Below are 24,817 nucleotides of genomic sequence, written 5' to 3'. Positions count from 1 at the left end.
TCATTGCCAATGGCTTTACCCACTCATATTGTAGGATACAGCAGATGAGAGGGAAGCCCTAGCATCAGCTCTTGGAAATTGTGATGAGATGCTGGAAATTTATGGATATAGAGGAGATTTCAGTATATTCTATGCATAAGTTGAAATGTATCCTAGTTCTGAGGGCCCATGGAATCACTTAAGCCATTCACTGGGACGATACACCAGCCCGAAGTATTGTGGTGAATTTGCCTTTAATGCTGAGGAGGCCTCATATGTGGCTGTAATATAAATAAATGCTTAAAAGGTACAGCGGTAAATGATGTTCTCCATCTCCTGCTAGAAAGACTGGGACAGTGTAACAGTGGACTGGCATATTTTATTGAAAGGCAGTTTTCTTAAAGGGCTACTGTGATTTCTGGAACCAGCTAGGAATATATTTAATGCAAATTTTAGTTAGAGGTTGTTTACTGTCATCAACTTAATTGCCAGCTAACATCTGAATCCATAATCTTTATTGTTGGTTGAGCCAGAAAGAACAGAAATTGATTTTCAGATCCCATCCTGAATCTGCAGTGCTAGCAGTTAGACAAACCCCATTGTGAAATGCAAATGGAATACGTGTATTATGGAAGTCACTGACTGAGCCTGAATGTTATCCAGTCAAGAGCTATTTTACAGTCAGTCTTCTGACCAGAGCCACACTCTAATGAGAGAATTGCAGAGACAGAGGAACACTGAAGATGCCTATCGCTTCCTCATTTAGTAAACTGTAAACTTCCATTTCTTTAATCATTTGCGGGAGGGGATATTTCTGGAGAAGCCAATATAAAAGGGTTGAAAGGTTGGCTTGGATAATATGTAATCCCTTGTGATAAGAGCTGTTTACAAAATTATTAATCAACCATAGAAGAGGACAGATAGTAGCATTTTTTATTAAATAATTACAGTGGATCAAAAAGTACAAAATATCTTTTGCCTCCTATGCGATTGGGAAACTATTGGCACATAATACAGTATCAAAAGCATTAATAAGTACAATTTGGAAAACATACAAAAATTGAGTGTTTATAGTTGGCTCAGCTTTATTTCTGGTAGTGTTTAAACTAATACAAAGGTTACTCAATAACCTTTTAAGTGGAATACTATATAATATTACTGGGCCATTTTGCTATATACAGATAATCACCTTACAGCGCATATAGGCTACATAACTTGAATCACAAAAAGTATACAATATATACAACAAATGAAAGTTTAAAAAGTATAAACAGCTAGTAGATTATGCTGCCATTATTAGAACAGATTTAAAACTGGGGGGAGGAGAACAAATGAAATATCAAACACATTTACATCAAACACCTAGTAAGTGCTCATAATATTTCCTATGTTGCTGGCCTCACATGAGTGAGGTAATTCCCATTTTGCATTAAAATCATGACAATTGTAAAAGTAGACCAGCTGTGACCTGATTGACCACCGCCACAAAAAAAAGTGACTATGTGGAACAATGAATTAAAAAAATTAACCTTTCTCTTTGAAAAAAAAAACCTACACAAAATGTGTTACTGACCTTATAGAAACTTCCATTAGACACATAAGTGTAGAAGGGTACACTATTTAAGGAATCACGCGCCAATTCAAACAAGTTGTAAAGTAAATATGCCCTAATATAAATGGGAACTGATCTTATCCAGTGACAAAATAAATAAGACAGATCTACTGCAAAATGCAATCATTACAAATTGATCCTTCTTAGAAATACATTTTGTTGCAAAAGTCAGGTTCTGTTTTCAATTTCTGTTTCCTAAAGTCAAACTTAGTCTGTACTTTGAAGTTACACCAATATTGTTTTGGTTGGGCTTTTATATTTAATTGAATCTCACAACCTTCAGAATCTCTGATAAATCTTGAACATGATGCATTTGAATTGCAACATTTCTTGGAACTGATTCTTCATAAATATATTTATGACTCTATTGCCAATTAGATTCCACAGTTTCCTTTACAACCCTCCCAATAACAATGGTTTGATTGCACAAAGAAAGGCTTGTGCAATTTCATTCAATAATAAGTCCCCTTGAACTCAAACAAATGCAAACAAAGCCCCATTTAAGACATTTTAAAAAAGTAATTCTCAGCCAATGGAGAATTCAATGGTCTTTCTGAAAGATTTCCCAGATTTCTGGTAAGAGTTTTTAAACAACTAATGTGCTTCTTCTGTTGGGGGGTTATGCTACCATCTCTTTTTATTTGTCCTAATGTTTTCCCCAGTATATTATGAGCTTCCTCAGACAGAAACAGTGAGTCTCCTCATGGAATAAATGAAGGAAAAATGCCCCTCCCCCCCTCTGTGTTAACATTGTTTTTAAATGCTGTGATCAAGTTCCAAGATGATGTCATCAAAAGTGAAATAAGAGACTTGTAGTAAAGAAATGCATGAATACAGATCATCATAAACACTATAAATGTTCAGTTTTCTGATTAAATGGCAGGCACATGCATATTTGTGTTTGCTGTATGTTTATACATCCCCCCCCCCCCCAACCCCATATTCTTACATGATTTAGGTCTCATGCAACTTCACTAGAGATGCCATCGATGCTATGGTCTGTGACCAAATAAGCATATGATTTTGTTTTCTGTACAATATGTGGAATAGCAGATAAACTTCATTGGCACATTTATGTTCTAGATTCTGCTGGTCTTGCTGATCAATTAAATCTTGTTTTACCACAGAAATATAAAGTATTTAACTGAAGAAAGAGGATCTTTAACGCTAGAGGACTACGTAATTCTGGTTTCCAGGACATTAAATTTGTTCCATTATATCTTGCATTTGGTGTCATATCCTGGGAAGTTCTAATAAGATGCATGGTGTACAAGGTGTTTCCATTTTTAACAGTTTTGATAACTCTGTATATGAATAATAACTGAGACGGTATAAATAATAACCAATTTTCACATTGTCAAATACTTCCAAGTTCAACTTCTCTGATCTCAGTTTCTATATTTAGCTGCAGGGCGGTGATGGCTCTCAGCTGACCACATTCGTATGACCGTTTTTCATTATTATAAACTCAAAACTTCACTCATGGGCTTTTGCTCCCAGTGACTGGGCTGCATTATTCAGCATACATGCAGAGGACTATCACAAAAGGTGCTTAGGCCTTATGTCTCCTGTAAGCCCAGTAGGATAGATTTCTACCTATACTAATCAACACAGCCCCTTTGACTTCGGTGGGACTCTGTGAATTTAAGCCAGTTGAGAAGGTAGCTCTCTGAATGGGGTTTACCTGATGCATAGTCTGTGCACTGAGTTTCACTTGATGTGAACTAGTCAGAAGGTGCTAGGTAACTGAGCATCACTCCTAAGCCACTATTCAGACGACTGAACCTCGGGCCACTAGTTAGTGGCAATCTTCTTTGTGGGGGGAGGCACCTCTTTCCACCCCCAACCCCTCCGCAGATCATCCCTGTTTGGAGGCACAGGCCTCTTCAAACCTTTTGATTAAAAAATAAAGATTGGCTCCTGTTCTAATTTTTGACATTCTTGACATATTCTTACAACCCACAAATCTGTCTTCTGCACTCCAATGTTATTCAGCAGTTTGTTGCCAGTGAGGTTTTGTTTTTTATTTCTCTGGTATGCGGGAGGGTTTCACAGCCTAGGTAAGGTAAGTACAATTGTTAACACATTCACAGACCAAAAGCTTCCGTGGCCAGGAAAGCAGTGTATGAGCCTTTGCGACAACACCAGTAGGAGCGGCAGGTGCTCAGCACCTCTCAGGAATAGCTCATCAATAAAAAGGTTGTATGCATCAATTGCACTGTTGTATAATCTACAGTATGTTTATAGCCTGAACCAGTTGCTTCAGTTTGTAAACAATAATATTACCACCAAAAAAAAGTTGCTCAAAAGTATTAGCACTGGAAAAATTACAGACACACACACATAAAAAAAAAATAGGAGAGCCACAGCCTTTAAAATAAGTTGCAGATAAAATGATACCGTTTAATTTAAAAAAATAAAGAGCACAGGTTATACTGAACCAATGAAACTATATAAATTATGTTATCAAATGTGACACTGATAGTTTTCAAAGCAGATATGTACAGTCAAATTAAACAGTGTTTACCTTTTTGTTCTAATAGTGTTAAAATGAAAAATCTATTGCAGTTTTACTATACATTGCATTGATTGAATCTTTGAAAGTCAGGAAAAGTTCCTCCCAAAAAGCGCAATTGCCTCCTTCTTTTTTTTCCAGATTTGTCTGGAGTCCTTGACTCAGTTAAATAATCTAAGGGCCTTGATCCTACATTCCCTGAAAACAAATGCAAGTTTTGCCACTGGCTTCAAAGAGATTAAGCTCTGTCCCTAAACTTCCATTGGCTTGCGCTGACCTTTGCTTTCAACGTATGTAAGATCTATCAAAAAAGTAATGTGCAGAATGAAATGATTTGGAGAGCAGGTGTGTGAGCTGGAATTACAAACTAGAAAATAGTCTTGTCTCAATCAGATTTGAAGCATTCAGCTACATGGGATGAGACTACTTACTGGTTAACAAAAAAATATTGATTTCTAATTTTGCAAGACATTATCACAAGGAAAGGAATGTAGCATTATTTTCTCAGATACTTTTTAAAAAGGGTTTACAGTTTTGTGCTAGGATGTACAGAGGACAGCTGGGAAGGAGGAAAGGCAGCTTGAGGATTAATAGCAGCTAAAGGATAAATGCTGTTGTGCAAAAGGTCACCATATGAACTTCCTACAGGTGTTGCTGCAGCTAAGTGTCTATAGAGCTGCTGAGAATTTGCAGGAGAGGTAAGAAATTGTCTTTGCACCATGAAGGAATGAAGAGCCAAAGGCTGCATTAGTGGAGAGAGCACAGTCTGATTTTTCAAGTACTGCAAAGGATGAGAGTATCCAGCTGGGATGCGATTGTTCAACCCTGCACACAGTGTTCCTGGGTACAGGCCTGTGAAAATAGGAGTCGAGAGAGGAAATTTATGGTTTTCCAACATGTTGCCAGAATGCAGACCATGAACTGATTTGCTGCCTTCACCCTCTCGATCGGGAACCTTTTCCTTCGCAGGTACCTCCTTTGGTAAGTGCAGAGGAGAGACAGCTCGGATCTTTTTTTCAGAAATGACTTTGTCCAAATCCTCTAGGTTCCGTTTCAAAGGCCGAGCTGCCCCAATGTTTTGGGGGCTGCTTTTGCGGCTTATAATTGGATGGACCATTCCTTCCATCTTTCTTAAATTCTCAAGTCTCTGAGTCGGTTGTTTTCCGGCCCTGTGAAGGGATTCACCATGTTTTTTAGGTGCTGACATGGTCATCGGAGAAACACGGCAAGCTTTAGGATTACAGTCTAGGCTCACCCCCTGGCCGCCTGATGCTTGGAACTGAGAAATACTTTTGCTTTCCTGCGGCAACATTGATGAATGTGGGAGACTGGTCCCTGCAATCTTTGCAGTCTGTTTGTGTACACTCTTCGGAAGACTCAGATCCGTTGGCTGATCATCTGAAGAGGCTTCCACGGCAGCCTTTTTTTCTTGCTGATGCAAAGATGGATGATAATTTAGATTAAGTTTTTCTTGGTGTTTGTGTTGAGTAAAAGTAGAAATGTTTTCTGAATCTCTGAACATGTCTCGAGGGAGGTACTTTGACGTCTGCTCATTATGAAGGTGGTGTTCGGTGTGCCGATAAAGGCTGTGCAGATGAGGAGATGAGTAAAAGTCTGCCAAGAAACTGGGCACACGGGAGTGTTGCAATGCCCTTTTCTCATTCATTTTATCTTTGCAGTCCTGAATATCTGGCTTTAGTACATAAGATTCAGCAAGCGAGTTGAGGTGATGTTTTGAAAAATCACAACGATGGGCATCTGGCTTACTTAACGTGTCAGGCTTAAGGGCTTCATTAATAGATTTCCTTTCCTCTGACTTCTTGGTTTTAAAACTCTGCACATGTTGTATTACAGAAGGTCTATTAACTGCCACTGAATCAGAACTGGGGACACTGTGAGTCTGTGATGTGCCTGCAGACAGTTCATCTCTGCTGTTTAATTTCTTTTTGCTAATCAGAGGTGGAGGTGACCCATAAGGGTAACTACAGGACAGGGATGCCCCACTGACCTGCGACAGAAGTTTTTTCTTGGCCAGTGGTGACATGATGCCTGGATTACCCTTTGAATAGATTAAGGGTGTGTAACTAAAACTAGGGTCATCGTTAATGGAACCTGGCAGCTCCTTTTCTTTGAACATGTCAAAATTCGGTACCACCAGAACTTTGGGCGTTTGCTTTAGTGCATTGTGTATGTCTTCATTTCCTAGCTGATCCACTTTTACTGTGCAGTTTGCAATATAATCGGCCATCTCTGGCAATTTATCCTCTTCCATATCCTTGTGACTTGGGAACGGTACAGGGATGGCAGAAAAACCATGAAAAGGCAGTTCTTGAGCTTCACTTTCTAAACAGTCTGTAAAATGGTATCCTCTTTGTTCTTGCTTTGTGTCAGCGAGGACCTCTGTTGGGGTGTGCAAGGGTTTGTTGGTGGCTGGCTCCATCATAGTGTCCTCTTCAGGAGGCCCTGAAGCATCTGAAAGAGGGACTGAGTGCTTAACTTCCTCCTGGAGCTTTTCACTGGTTGAGCTGCTTTCCATCAAGCCTGTCTTCTTCAGAGCTATTGGCTCTGTTGCCTCTGGTAGCGGAGGAGGCTGGGCCCCTTCGATAGGCTTTTTCATCTCTTCTGTTGCAGGATGCTCAGATAAACTTTTCTGATCCGAAGAGTCTTGATCCTTCTCTTGTTCCGATGAAACCTAAAAAATGTTTCAATAGAGAGTAATAAGAATGCAGTGTGTTGACAGATTGCTTATACAAGCAAATACAGTACATAGAAACTTATTTTGGAAACATTCTTGTCAATCATCTTGCTGAAGTCTGACATTTTTAATACCTCATATCAGATTTTAAACAAAGTAATCTAATTCCCACAAATACTGAAAATGTAGTCATGTCAACATTAATGACATAATAAGGCCTATTCAAATAGCAAAGGCTTGTAACCAGACTATAAATAATTGGATCATCTTGACCAGACAGTTTAATGCTAAGGTGGACAACTTTCTATTTTCATAAATATTTAATTGCACTTTTCACACCATCATTGAGAAGAACATAAAAAATCCTCAGTAGTCCAGTCCCACCTATAACAAATATAGACCAGCCCCTGTAGGCTTTTCTTGTCATGTCTATACTGTAATTACAATCCCTTCAGTTTGGCTATCTTGACCTTCATTGATTGCAAACCAGATAAGTTGCATTTGGGTCTACTTTAAATTATTAAAAATTCCATCAATGGAATATTACAAATCAATGCTTTAGACTGAAAAATTACTGATATCGCCTAATGGGGGAATGCTTTTTTATTAATGGATTAAAATGAAGTTGTCAACATTCAGTGAGTATGTGCATGCTATTACAAATATAGCTTTTATAAGTTATAGTCAATGAGGCTGCGGCTCTTTATGCTTCTCCATTAATAAAGCTTGTGTGCACAATTCACACTATTCATTCCATTATGTAGACGAATGAACTGTGACCCTGGAGGTCATTATATGTTCCATCTGTGATACAGCTGACTGACAACCCTTTTCAAAATTGCTGTCATTCTTCTCTGACATGTCTTGGTAGAAGAGAGTTAGAAAATAGCAGCATTGTGGGAGCCTTTTATTATTATTTTTTCTTTCTTTTTTTAGTTGTAAAGATAAGAGACATCAAAAAAGTTATCCAAAGGCTGCATTATGGACTATCAAGTCAGGGTGGGATATAAAAGTAAGTAATGAATCACAACCATCTTAAAGATTTATTTTCTTCACAGCTGCTTTTAAATATTCCTCTGTTGGGTTTTCCTATTAGTTACAGTGTCTGTTAGTCATCACAAGTACTATTTAAAAAAAACCTAATAGCTGCCTTTTTCAGTTCAAATACTATCATTAGTCCTTCATAAAGTACTATCACTGGTCTCCTGAGATTATACAATTACAGGAAAATACCAGACAGATGAGCAAAGCCAGGGGGAAAGGCAAATCAAATTTAATAACTGTACATTCTGCTCTTTGTTTTTGTTAAGCAACAGTTTGAATGAAGTTTTAGCTGTTTTAAAAACACGCACAGTGTAGGGCTAATGACATTTTTTTTTTCTTTTTAGTTACATTGCGCAATGCCACTGTGACTCCAATCAAATAAAGAATTAGTACAAAATTGAGTAATCAACTCCACACTCCAGTATCCCAGTAACAGCTCAGTGTAAATCATGTGATTTACCCAGGTGAGTGGTGACTATGAGCTAGGAAGGACTGTACTCTGACACCTAGTTATTACTTGTAGAACGAATCCTGGCACAGGAAAAGAGACTGAGAGATTAATTCACTTCCCTTTCATGGACAGTTAGCTTGTTTGGTTTTGAGGGTTCCTAATTGATGTTCCTGGGGACTTAGAGAGAGATGGTGATGCACATCCCCATCCTAGTCCTTGCCCAGTCCTTTCACTCCAGCCTGGACTCTAGTCCCACTGCACCCAAAGGTAGCTCATTGGGAGCTGAATGTGCAGCAGAGACCCTCTTTCTCAGGGACAATGCAGGGGTGTGATCTGGGAGCCCATAGCATGGAGCCCTCACTAGATGCAAAGAACAGAGGAGCTCAGCAGCTATGGATATTTCTAGGATAGAAAGGCCCCCAACTTCGGTGACCACATTGTACCTGTTCAGCTGACACTGCCCCAACCCCAGAGGTCCATTATGTCACTAACGCAGAAGGCCATGAATGGCAGCTGGTCCCTAGGTAACGCTTTCAAGGGAGGCAGAATTGCCCCTGCATCACTTGTGGATGAATGGTTTATTGACAATTAGGGAAACTGAGTGGGCTGTACGTGCTTGTAGTTCCAGCTCTGACTAGAGCTTCTTTAGGGGAAATCAGTTCCTTGAGCTAGGGCCATCCACACCCATCCACAGAACAGGTGCATTTCCCTTCCACGCCAGTTGTGAACTACGCTCAGCTCCTGAGCTAACTTGGCCCAGTAGCATAGTCATTTCCCACATCTCCCTGAGGCTGACATTCCCCTTATGGCTTCACAAACAGGGACAGGATTTGGCCCTTAAAATACAAATATCCAAGTTACAATCAGACAGAAGAGAATAATTTTGATATGGGACATAACATTTTGCAGTTGGAAACCACGATAATTGTGCGTTACAGTGTCTATGCTGTATTGCTGACACATTTCCAATAAGCTCTGATAGGAACTCTTCCTGAAATTTGCAAACAAAAATAACTGCACTTTAGCCAGCAGGAAGTTTGAGATACAAAACAGCAAAAGCAAGGAAATTCAAAGTTAAGACTGACAGTCCATCCCTGGCTCGTTATGTTGTGCTTAGCTGTTGCAGTACATATGGTATGTGACATAATTCACTGATCTGAGACCATGGCAATAAATAACCAGGCACAAAGGGATGACTGAGGAATGGAATGCTAGCCTTAACTTTGAATTTCCTTGCTTTTGGCCTTTTGTGTCGTAACCTTGCAGTTACTAAACAGGTTTTTATGTGCCCTTTCCTTTATATATGTGTAATTAGTAGCGGCAATTTTTCCAATGTTTCTTGCTTTCATACTGAAATTAAAGGAAAAGTCTTTCTCTGTGAAGTGTCAACTTTAAAAGCTCTGTTGATCAAGTCAGTATAAAACATATATTCTGAGTCAGGCAGACTCTTATGGAGCCATTGTAAACCTGACTTTTGTGAGCGCGGGCGGTGCTTGGCATGATTATAAAAATTCACTCTACTTGAAACTTAATAGACAAGGTCAAAACCATGCACATATTTAGCTGTTTTGCTATTTTTAAGACATAGAAAGAAGGACTTTTCAGAGTCATGTCAAACTAGATTTTCAGACTGGTCTAAATCCAGTACATCTGTACATGCCAGACAGCAATGGCATCAAAGGCACTGCTGAGCTTAGTTGGCTACATAATGCATGTCTTAAAAATTCTTTAAATACTTATTTTCAGGAAGGCTTGTAATGGCTCCAATGTAGCTATTCTGATTTCCTAATAAAGGAAGACACAGCATATTTTCTATGCAATAGACAACAACAGTTTGATTGGCATCGGGTGTACAAGATTGGAAGTACGAGAGGGAGTAGGATTTTCAAAAGTGCCTATTATAATGGTAACAGCACAACTGTAACAACCAGTGGGACTTATGCTCCTCTGTCACTTACATACATTCAAAAATCCCATCCAGCATGTGCAATCCTGAAAACTCTTCCATGCGTGTCTTAAAAGAGATAAAAGTGTGTTCTACTGACTCCTTGGGGCTGGCCTGTCACAAGCTCTGGACCTGTGAGCTACTCCATGAGGGCTGAACTCTGGGTCTGCATGGAGCCCACTTAAGTGAATGGGGCTCAGCACAGGTCCACTTGAGACAGACTGCAAAACTCCCATTGAGTTCATTGGGAAAACCATCAAAAGTAAGGAGTACGGGGCTGTGATACTCAAATGTTAGATTGCAACCCCAAGGGGCTATTTAGTCTGGTTAATAATGCAGGAAAAATGAGTTTGTGATGGAAAAGTGAATACATCCCTAAGTGTAGAAGTGCTATTACAGGGATTACCATTAAAAAGTCTGCATTTTCCAACAGTTACCACAATGTTATCAGAGGTATTTCAGTTTCCCCAGCCTATATTTAGAGTAGGAAATCACTGTGGAAACTGCGTGGTTTCCTGTTGGCCAGTGTTGACCATTTTAACGGTGACCACTGTATAATACAATGAGCAGAGACTTTATTTCCTACATCAATTTTGATATTTTGCCATCATTTCTATGGAACATGGAACTTGCTGGTTGCTGTTTATAGCCCAGCACAGTCACAACATTTAAAATGCCATCACAATTGGGTTTTGGCTACTGAGCAAAGGATGGCCAGCTAATTTTGGAATTCTCAAGTTTAAATGATTGATTTTATAATTGAGTTTTATTATATTAAAGCAGTACATTGTTAATTGAAAGGTTAAAAAGCAGGAAATTAACTAACCTCAGATGCATTTGGGGGTTTCTGTGCATTATCTTTTTCTTTCTTGCTCTTTTGGTTTTCATTTTTGATGCGTTTTGTTCCAGACACTTTTGTTTTAGGTTCGCTCTCCTGGGAGCTGTTATCCTGTTTTCGAGGTTTCACTGGAGGCAATGGCTTATCTTCCTCTCCTTTAATAAATCTTTCATATGGCAGGATTAATCTAAAGGATTAAGGAACAAATAATTGATCAGATTTTTCAGTTCTAGCAAAGAAAAACACGTAACAGCTCCAAGCAGTTTGTTTAATAAACCAATTTTTTCTAAAGCATAAAAATAATTCTGTAACTTTGCCCTTGATATTTGATCCTAGGTATGACAAAGCTGTGTATCTGGCAAGACTCTCTGCTGGTGCCAATAGTGTCATTCTACTGATGCCCATAGAGCATCTTGATTAGGGAGCTGAGGATCTTTCCCACAGTGGTTTCAACTGATTGAAAAGTTAACCATATCTTTTTTTGGCTGTCTACTCCTAAGCCTGTAGAATGAATGCCAGGAAAATGGTACAAAGCTAAAACAACCTAATTGCACACCTATGTAGTTCCAGCATGGTGGTGAACATGAAATCTGTATAATTGTGTGTAGACGGGAAACTTGGTAGAGTGCAGAGGAGACATTGTTTCTCCCAACCTCCAATGGTGGGTGCAGAACAATTTGACTAGCACAGAGCTGCCTTTTCTGGCAGAGTCATGAAGTGAAAGCTATGTTGGTCCCTTTTCTAAAAGATGTTTCTTTGCTCTTCTGCCGAAGGGCCAGAGGGGTAGGGATTGCTTCTAGGGGCATAGCGGCAAAGGAAGTGTGACAAAGAAAATCATAAGGGTTTAAAAACTAATTGCAGAATTTTCTTCAACCAAGTGTGTGAAATCACTTTCTAAAAAAGAAAAACCTCAAACAGTTTGAGTTTTAATCTATCTGTTTTCTCTTTGCAATATAGCTCTTGATCTAAATGGAAAAATAACTGATGTAATTAAAAAGGATGGATTGCATTACAATCTTAGTTTCAACTTCAGTGATTAAAGTTTTTATAATGCATTTGGTATGATTAATGACTCACTGTGGGATTAATACAAGACTCAGACTTTAAAAATATGAACTTTAATACAGCAAACATAATTTGTTTAAAAAAAAGACAAGTTGACTCAATGAAGAAAATGTACTTTGCTTATAAACAATATAAATCTGTGCAAATGCTGGGAATCCTTGATTATCTTTAATCTAAGACTCCAAGGCAGAAAATTCTTTGGTTTAGATATATGGTTGTTATCCTACAATCAGTTTCTAAACATGCAATTTTGATTTAAATACTTAGATGCTGAAACATAGTTTGGGCTTAAGAGAGCAGAAATTAGATTGTTTGTAATCTTAATGTTTCACATTTTAATAAAATACAACATAATTTATGTTAAAATATAAACCTAATTTATGCCATATTAGAAACAAAATTTAGTAACTGAGCATGCTCTGACATGGTATGTGCAAAGAGGCGTGAATAATATTTTCTAGCCCTGAATTTGGCAGTGCTCCAGTAATGAAGCTAAGCAGAGCCCACAGGGAATATTCATCTTCAGATCCCATTACAAACTGAGTTTAAACATGTTACAGCTGCTAAAACTAGAAACTGCTCCCTCTATGCAGCCTTAGCAAAATAATATATAGTTGCCAAATACCTGCTTCCCACTGTAATATTACAGTTAATATTTATATAATAAAAAGCATAACTAAGCAGAATAAGAAAAAAACACTCTTGTTCATACTTGAGGCTGGTAAATTTCATTTGTAAAGCACAAATATTCATGAAACACTTAATATCTCCCTCTGCTGCATGCAGTATTTGGGACTTACGAGAGAGACACGTTTTGGTTTCATACTGGGCAATATTTATATCTTGCTGCCATGTGTTAAATATTTAAAGTCACTTTTAATAAAAACACATTTTATTGCTATAATTGTTCGCACTGTGATAGGATTGTTTGACTTTTGTTTTGTTTCCATGGGAACATGTCATCCATTTGCAATCTACATATGCCATCAGTAAATGTTTCAATAGCTTCTCATATCTCTAAATGAGATGAAGATGATATTGTACCACTAGTGGGCCTTTTAATAAAAAAATACTGTGTGATTAACATTCTGGTTAAGGCAGAAATTGTAACAAGGCTGGGCCTGACACAATTAATCACCATTAGCGTTCTTTCCGTGGTTCCTTTTAGGGCACTTTCTGACAAAGGCTCCTCCTCTTTGTTGCCATATAGAGCACCAGGACTCATTAGGTTTGGTGCTAATTAGGAACCACAGCTTAAATTTCCTTTTCTGATCTTAAGAGTTCATGTGGGAGTACACCATTTTTACTTCAGTTCTTTTCATGGAGTTCAGCAGTTGGCACTAGGACAGCAGGAAAAAATACACTTCACATAGCCGGTCAAAGGCCTAGAGCCAGCAGCAGGAAATCTGGAATTAAATGTTTCTCATATCGGGAAAGAGGCATGACTAAGGTAAAACTGAATCAAAACACAAGGATGGCTTGTTCCAGAGAGGTCCCCCCCATCCCCTTTTTTTTAAAAAAAAAATAAGGCCCAATGTGCTGATGTTTCGCTACAGCACAAAGATAATTTTTAAGTGCACAGATACACACACATATACAAAGCAAAAAGGAAGCATACATGAATATGCGCTTTGAGGCTCTAGGGAAGGCTAACACCATGAACAATTGCTGCTTCATATAGACATTTCCGTTTGTTACAATTTGCACTGAATGTTTTTTCAGTTATCCTGTCATGGTACAACACGATTACCCACAGGATATGATCTTATCATTTGATTATTAGAAGTTTTTATAGTACAAGAGTAATAAAGCTAATACAGCTTTCAGAACATTTAAACATCCAGCTAATATACCATTAAAACACACTGTACTTATCCAATTTAAGGTCAACATTGCTCAACACAGGAAAAATGTGGTTCTCTATTATACAAATAGTTTAGCAGAATTCAACATGCCAGAAACTAGCGCAGGATTTTTGTCAAATATTTGCAGCACAGCTAAGATGTAATCAGTCTTTAAGCATGTAAAGGTAAAGGCATTTTAAAAACATGGCTACCTAGAATGCATTTAACTGAAAACAACAGTTAAATTTTCAGTTGCTTTGAACTGTAGCTGTGTTTCAATATGGCAGGGCTAGAGGAAAGTACCAATGTATTCAGAAGAAAAATTAAAAGAATATTTTATAGTCTAAAGAATATTTACTCCTAAAGTCTGCAAGCAGTCCAAATAAAAGGACCTTTATTGTGATCAAGATTCCAATATTAAGATTAATAAAATGTATTATTTATAAGGCAATTAACATAAATAGAATATGTAAGCAGTAGTGTATTAAAAAAAATCTTTCCAAAGGCAGCAGATTTTTAGCAGCATGAGATTTTTTTTTCCCTTGGAATAATACAAGAATAACATTTTCCAGCCAAGAGCAGAAACAGTAGGGGAGTCTTTGCTATCACAGAGCTTCTTATTAAATTCAGTCACTGTGAAAACCAAGACTTTTTTTAAAAATAAAGACAACTTAAAATCAATGCAAGTTAGATTAACAAATCAGTGCTCTGCTAATCCTGATTTATTACAATCAGAAATATTAAGTTTAATCACGTATAAACTGCTAGTCTAAAAATATTCTGCTTTACTGAGTCTTGAATTAAATAATGGTGCAGAGTGTACCAAGTTTTTAGATCTGCATCATCTGATATTATGAAAAATTCAATGTACTGCTCTGCAGCAGATGTCAGAGGTCAGCAAATCTATTACAGTAATGTAAGTAATCTGGCTTTCTGCCAGCCTTAAAAAAAAAGAAAAGAAAAGAAACACAGAGGCAGATAATTTTATATTTATAAATTCCAAAATCCTCCAGGGACTGCATCTTTTTCTCAACAAAAAGCAGAATTCACATCAGAGAAATGTAATTCACAGTATAACAAATACGTCTTCATCACTGGCGTTTCATAAAAAGAAAGAGAAACCCCCCTCTTTTTTTTTTTATAAATCAACATTTTTCTAGCTATAGGGAAAAAAACAATGCAAAATTTAATCTGAACCAGTAACCACTAATGTTTCATAAAACTGATTAATGGACACACAGAATGAATGACAATTTTAGCTAGTGCTCTGCTTTGTAGGAGATGAGAGTGTGGATATTTATAGGAATAGTAACAATCTCGCTATGTATTTTAGAGATTTGTGCATCTGTTTGTGAGTCTGTTTGTTCAAGAACTCCTCCTAAATGGTAAGAGTTAGTACCACCAAATTTGGTGTGCAGCTTCCTCTTATTCTAACCTAAAGCAAGATCAGAGTTTGGTTGTGCTGGGAAAATGGGATGTGCCTGGAATTGGATTGTTTTCCATCACCTGGTAAGGGAGGAGGCAGAGAGGAAGGATGCAATCCTCACAGTCACCACAGGAGGCAGCGAGTACAGGGGTCAGCTGTACTGCAGAATCACCACTGGAGGCAGCTGCACCACCAGCGGAGTGGACCGCTGAGGATTGGGCTTGCAATCTTGCCTCCCACTGGCCTAGGAAAGTAGCCTCCCTACCTCAAATCCCTCCGTCCAGGCTCTCAGACCCAGCCCTGGCCTCACCAGTGCAGTCTCTCCTGGGACCATCTCTGGGTCCAGGCAGCACAACCCTCCCCCCTCATGCAGGATCCACTGGCACCCATCACCGACACCTGCACTGCTGGGCTGCCCGCCATGGCTGTGGTAGGCCAGCCTGTGCTGCCCCCCCACTTCACTCCCCCCAGCCAGCTGAGGGAATGCTGGCGGGAGAGGCCTGCATTCCTCACCTTCTCCTCCACCTCCCGGGCTAGGCCTGTGCAGTGTCAGCAGTGAAGGCCTGAGTGCCCCCATCCCCCACCTTCTTCCCATCTCCTGGGCCAAGACTGGACAGAGCTGGCAGGGAGGGTATGCATGGCCCCAAGTCCCAGTCCCAGTCCCAGGCCAACCCCCCACAATCTCAACTTCCACCTCAACCCCAAGTCCCTGTGTGACAACCCTCCCCCCCCACCAGCCAGGGAGGGCTGTGTGGCCCTAACACCCAGTCCTGAACCAGCCACCCCTTACTCCAAAGCCCAGACTGGTCCCCCCAAATCCCAGGCTTCCCCCTCAAGGCTCCGGGCAATCCCCCCAAGACTCTGGGATGGAATCTCTCCAAAGCATAGGGCCAGGCATCCTCCCACACCAACCCCAAACCTTCCTGAGGGAGACCTGTGCAGCCCCTTGGGCCTGAGGAATACTGGAGGGAGAAGCTTGTGATATCCCCCCGAAACCCAGGCCCATGGCTTGCCTCCTCAACCCCAACCCCTCCCTCTGGTATCCCCAAAAAGAGCTTCAGTCTAGACATTGCAGTAGGGAATAAAGAAACTCAAACTGACAGAAGCTGGGAAGAAATGTGCATTTCCATCATTGTCCACAATGGGGTTTTTTGAGCCTTACTCTGATGTACCTGATCCTAGCCACATCTAGGCTACATCTACAATGCAGAGGAAGATTGAAGCTGCTGCTGTCATTCTTCCAAGGTTCAAATTAGTGGTCTAGTTAAGAGTGAGGTGGCACTCCAGTCAATGCCGGTAACCCTGCTTCCATGAGGAGTAAGGGAAGTCGAAGGGAGAGTGTTCTTTCTTTGACTTCCTATAGTATGGACAGTGCCAAAGGCCAAGTGAAGCTACTGTGACTTCAGCTATGCAATTAACATAGCTGAAGTTGTGTAGCATAATTCGACTTTGTCCTTTAGTGTTGTCCTACACAAATTGCATAGCTTATTTTAAGTGTATTTTGAAATAACTCACTATTCTGAAATTCCCCTTAACCGTCAAGGAACAAGGTTTACCGGGATGTCAGAAAAAGCCACCGGGATGTCAGAAAAAGCCACAGGCAGTCCCCGGGTTACATACAAGATAGGGACTGTAGGTTTGTCCTTAAGTTGAATTTGTATGTAAGTCAGAACTGGCTTCCAGATTCAGCCGCTGCTGAAACTGACCAGCGGCTGACTACAGGAAGCCCGAGGCAGAGTTGCTCTGCCCTGGGCTGCCTGGAATCAGCCGCTGATCAGTTTCAACAGCAGCTGAATCTGGACGCCTAGGACAGAGCAGCTGGGGCGCTGCCGGGTAGGTCCCCGCAGGGGCGGCGCTGCGGGGACCAACCGGGCAGCATCCCAGCTGCTCTGCTCCAGGTGTCCCCAAGTCAGCCGCTGCTGAAACTGATCAGCGGATGATTCTAGGAAGCCCGGGGCATAGCAACTCTGCCTCGGGCTTCCTGTAGTCAGCTGCTGATCAGTTTAAGCAGCGGCTGACTTGGGGATGCCTGGGAAGAGCAGCTGGGGTGCTGCCCGGTTGGTCCAGTAGCGCCGAGGAGCGGCGCTGTAGGACCAACCCAGCAGCCCCAGCTGCGCCCCCCAGCAGACCAGGGAAACCCGGACGGCGGGACCGCGGAGATGCGCCGCGGTCCCGCCCGCATCCTCCCCAACTTTGCTCCGTGTCTCCCTGGTGTACTGGGGGGTCTCCAGGAAGCCACGGAGCAAAGCCGCGGAGGGGCTGGGGCAGCGGGGCAGCCCAGGCGCGCCTGTACTGCCCCGCTGCCCCAGCCCCTCCGCGGCTTTGCTCCGCGTCTTCCTGGTCTGCAGACCAGGGAGACGCGGAGCAGCTTTTCTCGCCCCGGAGTACACGGGTGGCGGGACCGCGAGGTCCCGCAGTCCGTGTCCTCCGGGGCGAGAAAAGCCCCGTTCGTAACTGCGGATCTGACATAAGTCAGATCCGCGTAAGTCGGGGACTGCCTGTATTTCAAAATCTATTTTGAAATAATGGGCTGCTTCAATAGACGTGGAATAGCTATTTTGGGATATTTCCAGTATCCCACAATAACTCACAGTGTAGACGTACCCTCAGAGACCAGATAAACTGGACCACCTGTCCGATTTAGTATAGCAGATGCTATGTTCTTAAAATAACAGCCCCATCACATGAACAATAGCACCTGAACAGCCCCCCCAATACCTTTGTGGCAAGAACATGAGATTGAAGGTAGAATAAAAATGGGATGAGTGAGTCTTGCCCATTTATGGTTCTCTCAAATAAATTCAGTCCATTTCAGCTATGGTGATAGACAGGGCTCGTAGAACTGTGGCGAGCCCCACTTGCCAGCCGCGCTGTCCAGCGATCTGCGCATGCGCAGATCATTCTGTGCATGTGCAGATCGCCCGAACTCGGCTCTTCTGGGCTGCAATCTACTCGCCATGGGCAAGTAGATTGCATTATTTGTCGAGCCCTGGTGATGGGCACAATAGACATGGCAAAATTCATCTCACAGCCTCTGAAACACTTGGTTTTGTTCCCTTTCCAGTTCATGGCAAACTTTCCATTTATCTGAAGGGGGAGCAGGAATGAACCACTGTGAACTCAGTGGGCTTTGTTTCTTGGATTTTTAATACACTGCTGTTGAAATAAAAACCCAGGATTTCTCAAAGCCACATGGTCTAATATTAGAAGTGGCTCTGTCGCTAAAGGCAGGAGAACATGTCACCGCTTTAGCTAGAAGCTTTGCCATGGGATAGACTTCTCAGCTATTTGAATGGTAGGAAAATTGGGCCAAGACTACAGCTCCTACTGACCAAGGCTATGATACAGAAGTGGTGACAGAGAAACTCAAACCAAGAGTTCTGAACCCTGCTTCTAAAAGAGGAAAAGGAAGTGTGCTGGGGGCACCATCAATGTATTCCCAAGGGCTGATTTCATCTGTACTGTGCAGATGTTCCTAAAGCAAGCATTGTACTCTTTTGTGGAGAATACAATAGCAACTGGGTCATTTGCATTTGTCTGAAGTAGGAAGTAGGCATGTATTTTATCAGTACATACAAAATTCAGCTCAATTTTGTTCCTAGAGAACTTTCTTTTTTTACAGAAATGGATCTTTCATCTTTTCCTCAACAACGTGCCTTACTGCTTACTGGGGGTGCTGCTGCATACTGAGAGCTCGCACACCACCCACAGGTAGGATCTTCCTGTGTATAAGGCAGTTCAACTATACTTTGCTTGAAATAAACTGGAAATTAGGGATATTACAAACACAGCTGTTGATATGGCTGAGCAGTCTGAGAATGGAGATTTGGTGGGACAACTCACATGACTGGAGCACTGTCATGGAAGGGTATAAACTGTTCAGGAAGGACCGGAGGGGGAAAAAGGTGGCGGAGTTGCAACGTATGTAAGAAAGCAGTATGATTGCTCAAAGTGCCAGTATAAATTGGGAGAAAAGTCTGTTGAGAGTCTTTGGGTTAAGCCTAGAGGTGGGAGCAATAGAGGTGATGTGGTGAGTTTCCTTCACCAGCGAGGTGTTAGAGGCATGCACAGAATACAAGTACTGTCCCCTCACTCCGTGATAGTTTGGGAACAGAATGAAAAGCAAGCCGCATCCCGGAGCAGCTGCCCATCCCCTCCCCTGCATCCTCCCAAAACTCCACCCTTGCTTTGACTCCCTCGGGGAACTGATGGGCAGGATTCCCTGGGATGTTAACATGAAGGGGAAAGGAGTCCAAGAGAGCTGGCAGTATTTTAAAGAAGCCTTATTGAAGGCATAGGAACAAACCATCCTGATGCACAGTAAGAAAAGCAAATACAGTAGGCGACCAGATTGGAAATCCCTGGCGAGCTTAAACACAAAAAGGAAGCTTACAAGAAGTGGAAACATTGACAGGTGACTTAGTTGGGGCTGGTCCTGCTTTGGGCAGGGGGCTGGACTCAATGACCTCCTGAGGTCTCTTCCAACCCTATGATTCTATGATTCTATGAAAGCTTAGGAGTTCTCCGCTCTATAAGTCAATAGGGAAAGATAAAGGATCAAATCCTCTTCCCAGTGACCAGACCAACTAGATGAGCTGAATGCAGGGGATGGGTACTGGGCCAGAGGTACAGTGGGGAGGGGCTCCTGCAGGCCAGTCCTGAGAAGCTTCAGTAACAGCAGAAACAGCAACAACAGTAGTAGAAGTACCGTGGTCTCTAACCCATCAATCGCGATCGACTGGTCGATTGGGAAGCCCTGACCAATCGATTGCGAGGCGTTCGGGACCCCCCCATTTCCTTTCACCCCGAAGAAGCCCCACTACCTACCTCCAGCAACGAGGGAGGTAGTGCCGGCTTCCTGAGGGGTGGATGGAAGTCCAGCAGCTATGTGCCACTTCCGGGGTTTGAGGAAGTGCACAGGCTGCTCCCCCTCCCCTAAACAACCAGCGCCATACCACAAAGCACGTCTGTGGCACGCCGGGGACTCTCTGCGTGGGGGGAGGTAGAAGTCCCCAGAGGAGGCGCACGCTGGGGCTTCCCTTCTCCGCGCGGGTGGGGGGGGGAGGGTTAGAAATCCCACGAAGAGGCGTGTGCCTGGGCTTCCCTTCTCTATGAGGGGAGGGGGGAGGAATCCCCAGAGGAGGTGCACGCTGGGGCTTCCCTCCTCCACGTGGGCGGGGGGTTAGAAGTCCTGAGAAGAGGCACATGACCCGACTTCCCTCCTCGGGGGGGAGGAGTCCCCGGAGGTGGCGCGTGCTGGGGACTCCCTGTCCCTTGCAGCAGAACCCATTGGCACTTTGCCCCAAAACCCCACTGGCACCCTGTCTCCTGCAGCAGAACCCACTGGCACCCTGTCCCCACTGGCACCCTGTCCCCTAACCGTTGTCCCTACTGGCATCCCGTCCCCTGCTGCAGAACCCTAACTCCTGCCCCCTGCCACAGAACCCACTGGCACCCTGTCCCCTGCCCCAGCATCCACTAGCACCCTTCCCCAGTACCATGTCCTCTGCTCCCATCACCACAGTTGGGGCCACATTAGTGAGGTTGGGGAGGCATTGGAGGAGTTATTTTTTTGCATCTCACTTGTGTGGCCCTAACTGACTTTTCTGTGGGTCAGTGACCCCTGACTCAAAACAGGTTCCCCGCTCTTCTCATAAATAAAGACAATGCTGAAACTTTTTGTGTTTGACACAATATTTTATTTAAAAATGAAGTCTGGCCAACAAACCCCCAATTGGGGCTAAATCCCCATCTGGCCACAGCATTATAACATTATAACACCCTCCCCAGTCCCTAGATCTGAGCTTATCATACACTGGAACCCCCTGTCCTGAGCCTCTCACATCCCCAAACTCCTGCAGCCCCACATCCTCAGTCTTCTGCCACAACACTCCTGCACCATCCACACACCTGCAAATCTGCACTATTCACACAAAAGCACTTTTTGCGGAAAAGCGTCCGTGCCAATCTAGACGCGCTTTTCCGCAAAAAAGCCCCGATCGCCATTTTCATGATCGGGGCTTTTTTGCGGAAAACAAATCTCAGCTGTCTACACTGGCCCTTTTGTACAAAAGCTTTGCGCAAAAGGGACTTTTGCCTGAATGGGAGCAGAATAGTATTTCCACAAGAAGCACTGATTTCTTACAGTAGGAAGTCAGTGCTTTTGCGGAAAGTCAAACGGCCAGTGTAGACAGCTGGCAAGTATTTCCGGAAAAGCGGCTGATTTTCCGGAAAAACTGGCCAGTCTAGACACAGCCAGAGTGTATAAGGGCTGGGGATAGCAAGTGATGGAGAGGAGGAGAACAGAGGGTGGGGCTTCAGGGAGGGGGTGGGGTTTTGGGGGAAGGATGGGACAGTAGATCTTGGCTTGTTCTGACATTTAAAAAGTGATCTTGGATGTAAAAAGGTTGGAGACCACTGTAGTAGTATATCCACATGGCTGCTCTCCCCCCAACCCTTCTCAGAGCACAGCTTTGCAGCGTTCAACCTTTTCCCCTGGATATCCTCAGTCCCCAGCAAAATCTAGTGAAAAAAAGGGGTAGCGCCCAGAGAGTGCTGTTTTTGTATAGAGATTGTAGGTGGCCCTAATCCTTACCTGGGATGTGCAAGGGATTGGGAGAACAGCTCCTTGGGACCCTCCCTCTCCATGCAAGAGACAAAGACAATCTGTCCTTAAATTAAACACTGTAAGAGAATGTCCTTCTATTGAAATACCCTTACATGTAAACTATTCCTGTTGACTGCAGTGCTGGCCAGTAAACCTCTAAAACTGCAAAACAAGTCTTGAGTAAGTTCTGCAAAAACACTGTGTTCTGAAATGGCAGTTAAGAATCTGTTTTCATGGTAAACAATTAAATTCTGTCATCTGATACTTTATTTTTTTTAAAATTTTGTGAGGGGGGGCTCCAGGCTTTCTGAATTTTCAATAGTTCCTTTGTTAAAGCATCTGTTACTCCCATAATTGAAAAGATGTTTGTTCAGTGGCATGCTTGAGAGTACAGTTATTTAATCTTAATGATAAAGCCCCGAGGCCAGAAAATCATAAGTAGAAACCTCTTTTTATTTAACTTAAAAAAGGGCTAAGATACCTAATCTATCCTCAAATTTATATTCATGCTTGATGGAAAACTATTAATACAATTCACAACTTGCAAAGTTTTCTTAGAGGCTATGAATAGTTAGGGGTAAAAAGGATGAGAAAAGCAAAATAAAACAACAAAACTAGTATGACAAAGAAAAACTGCTGTTTGGCAAGTTTTTTGGGTCAAACAAAGAACTGGCTGTAGTTTACAGAATGACATAACACTTAATTAATTTTTGCCTGAGGATGTTTTCACATTCAGTGTAAACTAAAACCTTCTATTAATTACAACTTGTATTAAAGACAACCATAAGCATTTTTATATAGATGTTATAATAGGCTCCTATTTTCTATCTATCTGAGAGACTGCCTGCTATTTCTTATAGAACACTGTTGAAATGCCCACGGTTTACAAAGTTATCAAACATTTTACAAAAACCAAACAGTATTTGTGTGGAATGTTAGACTCTCTTGCATATTGAATTACTTTACAATATCCTTAGGGTAGAAAGTCTTTATAGTTGTTAAAGAAAAGCCTTTTAAGGGCCTTATTTTGACCTGGCTTATATTTCAATAGCACAGTGATGAGGGTTTCTTATTTTTATTTTACATAACAACTTAAGAGCTGCCATACTTGCTTAGGACCCTGTCTCTGGCAGTGGACCATAGTCTCTTTGACTGCTGCTCTGTATTCAGTGGGAGTTTTTGGAGAACTATCCATGGTGACTCCAAGAGCTCATTCTCAGGTGGTAATAGCTAATTTAGAACCCACCATTGTATATATGGGGTGGAGTGAGGGGAAGGGGTAGAGGTAGGAAAGAGCAGTGCATATGGAAAAATCAACAGAATGGGGCTCTCCTGCCTAGCTATTGCAAAGTTCTGTGGTCACCTAGATATGTTTTATGTTCTGAAGATACTCAGCTATTATAATGCCAAGTGCAGTTTAAAAAACCCGAAACAGCTAAACTAAGAGACTTTTCTTAAAGTATGGGACACATCTTTCCTTGTAGGTCAAGGAGAACTACCCAAAGGGGTACAAACAGACCTCTCAGTTGTTCCCCAGGGTTTCAGCTTTCATTTCTTAAAAACACTGACAATCACTGTTACGGATGTGCAGAAAACTTTCCAAATGAAAAGTGGGGTAGTTGGTATCCAAGTTTGCAGAAGGCAGAAACAATGACTCTGGGGCGTTAATTGCCCCATTTGTTTCAATGGGTGCTAATCCACATGCCAATGAAATACTGTCAGTGTCCACAGTTAACTATTTCACTGCTTATCAAAGCCTGTGAGACAGAAGTTTCTTATTAGAAATATTAGCAGTGGCAGCAGATCCCAAGTTGAATGTGTGCACTCTCTGTGTAGATTCTGCTATGGAGGAAACAAAGATAGGTGGATAAGGGCTGGCAGTCAGAACAAAGCCCTTAAATTGTATTGCTCCTATTTTACTTTTTTATTACCTTTTGTTTTGAGCTTTTAAATATATCACAGAGCGCTTTCCTTGTAACTCATATGAAAAATCCCTAATGCCAGGGCATGAGCATTGTAGAAGCAGGGCTTCTTGTTTACCTTGGGCAATTGAAGCTATCAGCCATGTACCTTGTGTGAAAGCAAAAGAAACCCCAAACCCTATGTGTGAAAACCACACCTGCATCATTACTAATGTCCCAGAGTACACTATGAAGAATATTGCTTTACAGAAAAGTAGCCATTTCTGAATTGTTTGCTTATGCCCATGATAAAAGATATAGTTCTTGACAGTGAGAAGTTCTGTAGGCCAGGGAGGACAGGCTCAGTTTGAAGCAGATAATGTTAATAACACACTCATACTGAGCTTCTTTCTGTCATCACCGAAGGTAACTGCATTAAAGTAATGACCAAAATAACAACTCATAAGCTTTGTACAGTTTGAGTGATCTACATAGGAAGAGCCCCACAATGGGAAAACATTAATACTTTTTATATTGGTAATCATCTGTAACATGAGCAATTAAGAACAGTACTAATGGACTATGGCCAAGAGCCTGGTACTAATATTAAAAACTGACAGAGATGAATAGGTTTGGAAGCAAAACTAGGCTGACAAAGGCATTTTTTATGAAGTGCTTGGGCCTATTTGATTTAAACCAATCAGAGGCAGGTTCAGACCAGTCAGGCCTACAGCAACAATAATGCATTCATTGGCATTATATGATTCCTGCAAGGCTTTAAATAAAAACATCCATTGAGTCGATCCAGCAACCTGCACTTTCATTATGACACTCATTAATAAACCAAAAGTAGTCTAACTAATACACAAATAACACGTACTGAAACATTGGCAAC

General features: G+C 41.8%; 1 protein-coding gene across 4 annotated transcripts in view; it reads right to left on the bottom strand.

Moving 5' to 3' along the window:
- Positions 1-889: 889 nt before the first annotated feature.
- ARID5B (AT-rich interaction domain 5B) overlaps positions 890-24,817 on the bottom strand; it is a 168,903-nt gene continuing 144,975 nt past the window's right edge. For all 4 annotated transcript variants that reach the window (XM_006129784.4, XM_075934883.2, XM_075934884.2 and 1 more), the window contains 2 exons: positions 11,068-11,266; positions 890-6,798 (listed from right to left, as the gene is read on the bottom strand). In XM_006129784.4, coding sequence (XP_006129846.3) covers positions 4,633-6,798; positions 11,068-11,266 — 2,365 coding nt within the window. In that variant the 3' untranslated portion in view covers positions 890-4,632. The remainder of the gene's footprint in view (positions 6,799-11,067; positions 11,267-24,817) is intronic.

The sequence above is a fragment of the Pelodiscus sinensis genome, chromosome 8, assembly GCF_052426305.1.
Source record: "Pelodiscus sinensis isolate ZL-2025 chromosome 8, ASM5242630v1, whole genome shotgun sequence".
NCBI lineage: Eukaryota > Metazoa > Chordata > Testudines > Trionychidae > Pelodiscus > Pelodiscus sinensis.
Note: the sequence above shows the minus strand (reverse complement) of the source record. Positions and strands in the feature narration are given on the sequence as shown.